The sequence below is a fragment of the Mus pahari genome, chromosome 4 (assembly GCF_900095145.1).
Source record: "Mus pahari chromosome 4, PAHARI_EIJ_v1.1, whole genome shotgun sequence".
In the NCBI taxonomy this organism is placed as follows: domain Eukaryota; kingdom Metazoa; phylum Chordata; class Mammalia; order Rodentia; family Muridae; genus Mus; species Mus pahari.
In genome coordinates, this window is record NC_034593.1 from 44,601,963 (window position 1) to 44,610,371 (window position 8,409).

At 47.7% G+C, this 8,409-nt stretch overlaps 1 protein-coding gene across 1 annotated transcript in view; it reads left to right on the plus strand.

The window, feature by feature from the left end:
* The window catches only part of Rab33b (RAB33B, member RAS oncogene family), an 11,374-nt gene continuing 2,965 nt past the window's right edge, over nucleotides 1-8,409 (plus strand). Inside the window, exon 1 of the mRNA XM_021196660.2 lies at nucleotides 1-364. Within this exon, the coding sequence (XP_021052319.1) occupies nucleotides 116-364 (249 nt within the window). The 5' untranslated portion in view covers nucleotides 1-115. The remainder of the gene's footprint in view (nucleotides 365-8,409) is intronic.

Below are 8,409 nucleotides of genomic sequence, written 5' to 3' on the forward strand. Positions count from 1 at the left end.
CCCGCGGGCTGTGGCGAGCGGGGCGTCTTGTGTCACTGCCTGGGAGCGCTGGCGCTGGCGTGGCGTCATCCCCGCGGCTTCTCTGCTCCGGCTCAGCTCGGGGCGGGGCGGGAGGATGACTTCGGAGATGGAGTCGTCGCTGGAGGGCAGCTTCTCGTCCAGCTGTGCGGTGTCAGGGGCGTCTGGCTGTTTGCCTCCCGCCCGCTCCCGCATCTTCAAGATCATCGTGATCGGCGACTCGAACGTGGGCAAGACGTGCCTGACCTACCGCTTCTGCGCCGGCCGCTTCCCCGACCGCACCGAGGCCACGATCGGGGTGGACTTCCGAGAGCGAGCCGTGGACATTGATGGAGAGCGCATCAAGGTGAGCCGGTGGGGCGGGGACGCTGTCTCAGCGGAGTGCCGTCCCTTCTTGGCGGGTGTCCGGACCTCACCCTGGGTCTGGACTGGAGTGTGCGGTGCGCCCCGTGGCGTGGGAAAGTGTGTTTGTATATATCAAACTTCTCAGGCATTGTTCCTCCACCTCTAATGTGCATCAGGTTTACCTGGGACATCTTGTTTTTCAAAAAAAGCACGTTCTGATTTGATAAGCTCCCCTATAACGCACATGCAATGAGTCTGTGGTCCACACTTTGCGTGACAGAGGTGTCGGGGGCGGTCACCCCCCCACCTACCCTCACCCCCATTGCTTGAGTGAGAGTTTTGGGCTGGGAATCTGTGGGGGGGGGCATGACCGAAAGAAACTCAGAAATTTCTCAAGCATAGAAAACTCCGTTACAAGTCGGGCATGGGGGAACTCTGCTTAAATCTCAGCACTTAAGAGTGCTGCAAAGGCAGGCAGATCTCACAGAGACCAGGATCTCTGTGTTTGAGGTCAGCGTGGTCTAGTTAGTTCCAGGAGAGCCCTGGCTAGACAGGCTACACAGAGAAACCCTGTCTCAGACAAACAAACCCCAAACACCCCAGTTTAAAAACAACAACAACAAACCCTCCGTTATCTCTAGGAATTCTTTTGAGCATTGTACAGATGCTAAGTATTGTGGGAGTAAAACCTGTTGCCTTTGAGGCGTTTTCTGTATAATAACCAATTTATCTAGGGAAAAAAAAATCTGTTTTCTCATTGAGGCATTTATATGTGGTGGTTCTTAGGTGGTTTGCCAACATCCTATCTCTTGTTGCAAAAACAGACCCTCTCCCAGGTAGCTACTGAGACTTTGTAATCATAGTAGGGAAGTCCAAGAGGCAGCCAGGTTGGGATTCTGAAGAACTGGGATCTGCGACTGCAGAGTGAAGATCCTTGACAAGTCAGGGGCCTCCTGGTGCTGTAAACCTCGACACTATTGCAAAACCACTAAGGGTTACTTATTACTACTCCTTAAAACAGGTGAAATGGAGGTGCTGGTGGTGGTGGTGGGGAGCACCCATGTCTTTAACTCTAGTATTCTGGGAGATAGAGGCAAGCGATTTCTGTGAGTTCAAGGCTAGTCTGGTGTATATAGTTAGTCCCAGGACAACCAGGGAGACTACAGTGAGACCCTGTCTCAAACAAACTGCCCCCCCCACATATGAAACCTGGGACCACCGACTCCCTTAAGCAACTGCTTTACATTGCAGTCTCCTACATCCATCTACTTGGAACAGGTTTGATTTGCTCCTCCATCCTTCTTCCCTTGAGGCATGATGTTTCCATTTCTATACTCACCCTTTCCTCAAAGAGTTTTACCCCTAGTAACAGTAAAGGGCAAATCATCTAAGTTAAGAGATCAACCCTTCTCGGGTCCCTTTGCTTTAAAAATTGCGTTTATGGGGCTGGTGAGATGGCTCAGAGGTTAAGAGCACCCGACTGCTCTTCCAAAGGTCCTGAGTTCAAATCCCAGCAACCACATGGTGGCTCACAACCATCCGTAACAAGATCTGGCACCGTCTTCTGGAGTGTCTGAAGACAGCTACAGTGTACTTACATATAATAAATAAATAAATCTTTAAAAAAAAATTGCGTTTATTTTATGTGTGTGGATGTGAGTGAGGTGAGTCTAGGCTCTAGGGGTTGATGTCAGGAGTCTTCCTCGGGTGCTCTCTAGCTTATGATTTGAGGTAGTCTCCTCACCGGATCTGGAGCGCACTGGTTCCATGAGTCTGACTAGGAAGCCCTTCTCCAGGACTGGGAACGCAGCTGTACAGGTGCTGAGGGTTCAGAGTCAGCTGGGCAAGCACTTTCTTGACTGATCATGTCCCTAGCCCCTGCAGGCTGCCAGTGTTGGTCGTTTGGCTAGACTATGGTATAGAGAAAGTAAAGGGAGACGTATGGGAATTGGGTGCAGCTCAGCAGGGGGTGCTCACCAGGACGCACAAGGCCCCGTGTTTGGATCCTAGCAGAAGCTAAGGAAAGAGAATTGTGTACATGGCAATAAGAGCTAGCTGTGTGTAAGGTGAATTTTTCTTTTAAAAGCAAAAATAGGTTAGGTTGTTACTACCGCTGCAACAAAACACCACAAATGGAAAGCAAGTTGGGGAGGAAAGGGTTCATTTATTTGGTTTACACTTCCACATCGCTGTTCATCACTGAAGGAAGTCAGGACAGGAACTCACACATGGCAGGAACCTGGAGGCAGGACCATGGATGGGTACTGCTCACAGGCCTGCTTCCCCTGGCTCGCTCAGCCTGCCTCCCTGTAGAACCCAGGACTACCAGCACCACCCACAATTGGTTGGGCCCTTGTCCATTAGTGACCACTAATTGAGAAAATGCCTTACAGCTCTTGGAGGCATTTTTCTCAACTCCTCTTTGATGACTCTAGCTTGTGTCAAGTTGGCACAAACCCAGCCAGTATAGTGTAGACGACACCTGTGGAGGCGGGAAAGCTTCTGGTGTGTGCATCTTCTGGAGTTAGCAGTTGTGGGGAAAGTTGCTCAGTTAACCCAGGTGCAAGTGTGAGCCAGTGACGCTATGGCATGAATTTGTCTCCCAAGTTCAGGTGTTGGGAATATAATTCCCAAGCTCCTAAATCATGAGACTTGGAGGTGGGACAATTGGGAGGTGACTGAGTCCTTTAAACTTATGAATGGGTTAATCCCTTCATAGATTAATTACACTAATCTGTGGACTGGTTAAGGGATTAATTCATAGATTAGTGAATTAATCTCATTTATGGATTAATGGGTTATTGGGAGTGCTTACCTACCTATAAAGCTATGAACCAAATAAACCTCCATTGTCTAAGGGATATGGGCAGTGCGTCTGGCTTTTGTTTTGTTATGTTTTGCTTTTCTGAACATTTTAATTAATGAATAAATTTAGAGGCCGTCCTCCTGTGCAGTCCTGGCTGTCCTGGAACCCTCTTTGTACCACAGCTGGGTTCTAACTCACTGAAGTCCACCTGCTTCTGTCCTCAATCCCAGCACTTGGGAGACAGGGGTAGATGGATCTCTGAGTTCGAGACCAGCCTGGTCTTCCTAGTGCACTGGCTCTCTGCCTGTGGGTTGCAACCCCATTTGGCATGGAGAGACCCTTTCTCTGGGGTCACCTAAGACCATCAGAAAACACAGTTATTTACAGTACAATGCGTAACAATAGCAGAATTACAGTCAAGTAGCAATGAGAGCCGGGTGTGGTGGTGCACGCCTTTAATCCCAGCTCTTGGGAGGTAGAGGCAGGCAGATTTCTGAGTTCGAGGCCAGCCTGGTCTACAAAGTGAGTTCCAGGACAGCCAGGGCTAAACAGAGAAGCCCTGTCTTGAAAAAACAAAACAAACCAACCAAACAAACAAAAAAAGTAGCAACGAGAATATTTTACGGTTGGGGTCACCACAACATGAGGAACTGGATTAAAGGGTCACAGCATTAGGAAGGTTGAGAACCACTGACAAAGTGAGTTCCAGGACAGCCAGGGCTAAACAGAGAAGCCCTGTCTTGAAAAAACAAAACAAACCAACCAAACAAACAAAAAAAGTAGCAACGAGAATATTTTACGGTTGGGGTCACCACAACATGAGGAACTGGATTAAAGGGTCACAGCATTAGGAAGGTTGAGAACCACTGACAAAGTGAGTTCCAGGACATCCAGGACTATACAGAAACCCTCTCTTGAACAGCCAAAAAAATAAAATTAAAAAAAAACAAAAAAAACAAAAAAGAGGAGGAGGAAGGAGGTGGTGATGGTGGAGGGCGGCGGCGGCAGCAGTGAGCAGGTAGTAGGAATAGTCCTTACACATAGGGCCTGATTTTAAGTCAGTCATTGGCTTAGAATAAAGAATACTTTCTTTTTTGAAAAAAATTTTTTTTCACATAATGGTTATGGTTCCAGGGCCGGGTGTGGTGGTGTCCATCTTCAATCCCAGCACTCATGAAGCAGAGGCAGGCACATCTGAGATTGAGGTCAGCCTGGCCTACACAGCAAGTTCTAGGCCATCCAGCAAACAGTGAGACCCTGTCTTAGACACACACAGACACACAGACACACACACAGATACAGACCCACAGACACACACACACACAGTTTATTTACATTTCCGTGTGAGAGTGCACATGTTCGTGCACTTGTGTGTAGAGGCCAGAGGTTGATGTTATGTCTCTCTCAGTTGCTCTCTACTGCTGTGGTTTTTGAGACAGGGCCTCCCTGAAGGTGGAATTTATATCCCCAGCCCTACCTTGAACTCATGAACCTCCTTCCTGTCTTGACCTCCTGGGCAGGCGCTGGGATTGCGGGCAGACACACCTGGTTTGTGCAGTGCTGGGGGTGGAGTCCAGGGCGTGTCTATGCTGATGGAGCTGTGGGCTAAGCTCTCTCCTCACCCCCGTGTATATATAAAGTCTGAAAAACCTTTCCTAAGCAGGGTCTGATGGTGTATGGGAGTTATAGGCCTGCCAGAGCCTATAATGTGAGGCTGAGGCAGGAGGATAGATAGCCTTGAGTTGAAGGCTAGCCTGACTACTTAGTGCATTGAGAGCCTCTTTGTCTCAAAACAAAAGAGCCAGGCATGGTGTGCCCCGCACTCTCGGATCTGTCAGAAAAGAACTCAGGCTATGCCACTGGGAAGTTGAGCTGTGTGTCCACGGTCACCATCAGTCTGGTAGCTTAAAAAAAGTCTTCTTCAGTTCGATGCCAGCCAGAGCTAAGTGAGAGCCTGTCTAAACATACACAGAGAGAAAGAAACCAGATCCCCACAAAGTCTGCACTTGCCAATTGATTTCTGAGTGCTAGATACATATAATTGAAAGAGAAAATCTTGTTCACAGAATGTTGGCAGCTGAATAAAACTTAATTCCTTAAATAAAAATGCATTTGACTTTGAGATTGGTTTTCCCAGTCTTATCCATATGCCCCTTCCTGATGTCTTGCTGCACACCTCTCTCAGCAGTCATTTTGCCGTGGCAGAGACTTGAGTATAGCCTGACATTCTGAGATTTAACCCAGATCTCATCATCGATCAGCCGTCACTATTTAAACATAGCAGGGGCTCATGTTTATAAAAAAAAAGTGAGATTTTACTATGTTGAAGACAAGATAGTAAGTTTTTTTTTAAAGATTTATATGTAAGTACACTGTAGCTGTCTTCAGACACCCCAGACAATGGCATCCGATCTCATTACGGATGGTTGTGAGCCACCATGTTGTTGCTGGGATTTGAATTCTGGACCGTTGGAAGAGTAGTCAGTGCTCTTAACTGCTGAGCCATCTCTCCAGCCCAAGATAGTAAATTTAACTATGGAGAAACAATCAAGATATGGTTTCCCCTTAGATCAAATATTTAAAGAGTAATAATTGATAAAATAGATATTTTATTAAGCACAAAGAATGATAACATGGTGTAAGGAGTAGCAAACTGTGAGAGTCGAATTCGGTTGCTGGGATTTGAACTCAGGACCTCTGGAAGAGCAGTCAGTGCTCTTAACCATCTCTCCAGCCCTCTACTTCTTTTTTTTAATGCAATCTAAGAATAATTTTTGTATTATTTTTCTGTGCTAGGGGTGGAACCCAAGGCTTCTCCATACATGCTGATCAAGCCAGTGCTCTGCTCCCTAAGCTACACCCCAGCCCTGTCTCTCGTGGTTGGAGAAAAGAATGAGATTTCATGGTAAATGAAAATCACATAAAGTTCAGGATCTACCAGGTCACCCAGATGTAACCTGTATCTTTTCCTTCCTCAATCCAGCGAGCTTCACACTGCAGTTTCTCCTGTTACTCCCACCGTCAAAACCCCGGCTAGAACTGTCCTAAGCCTGTCCTTGACGGATGGAAGTCTAAACCCAATGACGGAGGGCTTGTCTGGCGTGTCCGGGGTGATGGCTTCCTCCTTAGAACTGGGGGAAGCCAAACCTGCTTTGAACTTTGACGGCAGCTCAGTTCTCACTTAAAAACAGTAAACACAAGCCTTCCTTTGTCTGGTGCACAGTGCCCTCTTCTTTCAGTCATCCTAGAGTTCAACCAAATCATTTGCTGGTTTCCCACTGTTGGCTAGAAATGTCTGTATTTTCCTGCAAGATTGCTATTCCGCGTCTCTTTCTTGAGAATCCCACCCATCCTGCGTCCTTCTGTGTAATCTCATTGTATTATACATCTGTCTGCCTGTCAGGGCGGGATTGAGTCTGGTAACTGATAGTTCCCAATCCATGCAGGAGTGGGTAGGAGCTCAGGGCCCAAATGTTCAGTTGTGCAAACAGGTCAGTTTTGAGGTAGGTTACTCTGGAAATCCCAGATTCAAATGATTTAAAAAAAAAAAAAAGCCAATGAAAAGAAAGATGACAAAGGTGGTGGCGCACGCCTTTAATCCCAGCACTTGGGAGGCAGAGGCAGGCAGGTTTCTGAGTTTGGGGCCAGCCTGGTCTACAGAGTGAGTTCCAGGACAGCCAGGGCTACACAGAGAAACCCTGTCTTGAAAAAAAAAAAAAAAAAAAAGTGACAAAGGACAAGATCCTAGGTGAATGTTGAGGGTAAAGCCAAAGCTTCATTAACTGGCTTTTGTTGAAGAGGCCTCAGGGGCAAGTTACAGTGACCAGAGGTGATAACGCAGGAGCAGAGGTCATGAGAACGAGGCGAGGCGGCGTCCTTTAAAGCGAGTTTTCATTCACTTCATTTTATGTACCAAGTGTGTGCCTGGTGCCCAGAAGACAGTGCGGGGTCACTGAACTAGAGCTCCTGACTGTTGTGAGCCACATCCTAGTCCTCTGCAAGAGCAGCAGACGCTCCTGTCCGCTGAGCTGTCTCTCCAGCCTCCGAATCCTTAGGACAGGGTATTGCTCAGTGGCACAGGCTTGTCTCACACTCTCGATAGTCCGGACCCTCCTGCCCCCGGCTCTGGAGTAGCAGAATCACGGACAGCAGCATGCTTGGTGGGACATCGAACTGTATTTATTTTTGAGATGCTTTAATTTAAATTGCATGCATTTAGTGTGTGTGTGCACGTGCGCGTGTGCATGTGCATACGTGCATACTCATGCACACATGTATGGATGCACACATGCCTGTGGACTTTTGGGAGGTTGTTTTTCTCCTTTCACAGTATGGGTCCTGGGGATTGAACTAAGGTTGTCAGGCAAGGTAGCAAGCACCTTTGCATGCCTGAGCCATCTTGCCAGCCCTGAATACAGGATTCACATACCTTTGTTTGAGACAGGTCCTTGTTATGTAGCTCTGGCTGTCCTGGAACTCACAAAGATCCACCTGTCTGCTTGGATGCTGCCGGGGTGGGGTACAGGGGTGACAGGCGCACTACCTGCTATGAGTGCTGGTGACAGAGCTCAGTCCTCAGATTTGCCCAGCAAACATTGTACCTTCTCCCCAGACCTGAAAGACAGTAGCTTTCCTGGGGTGCACTCTTCCTGGGAAAGGTGGTTGCATGTAATTGACACCAATTCTGCTGCTGGGTCTCCCAAAGTACCAAGAAAATATGAGAAATCAAGATTTATAATACCTTATATTTCTACCTTCAATAAAACTAGGCTCATGTTAGGAAACAGGAAGACTACTAAGACAATGAAGATGCCGGGCGTGGTGGTGTGTGCTTCTAACCTTAGAACTCAGGAGGCAGAGGCAGCTGAGTCGGGCGGGTGAGGCAGCCCTGGTCTATAGAGCGTTCCAGGCCACTGAGGACTAGACTGTAAGACCCTCCCTTAAAAAAAAAAAAAGATAAAGAAATTTGGACTTAAAGAACTGACAGGTTTAAAAGTCCAAACTGAGGGCTCCATGGAAGGAAGACCCAGAGGTTGGAGGTACTTGGTCTCTGCATCCCACGGGTCAGGGGACAGCCAGCTCCTGAGCTGGTCTCTGACCTGCATGTGGTTTTCATGGCCTGTGTGCACCTGTGTGCACACAGGAGAAAAAACTAAAACCCGCCTTTAATCCCAGTACATTTGACTCAACATTGGCCTTTCATAGCACTAGCCCATGGGTATTCTAATGTTTTTTTTTTT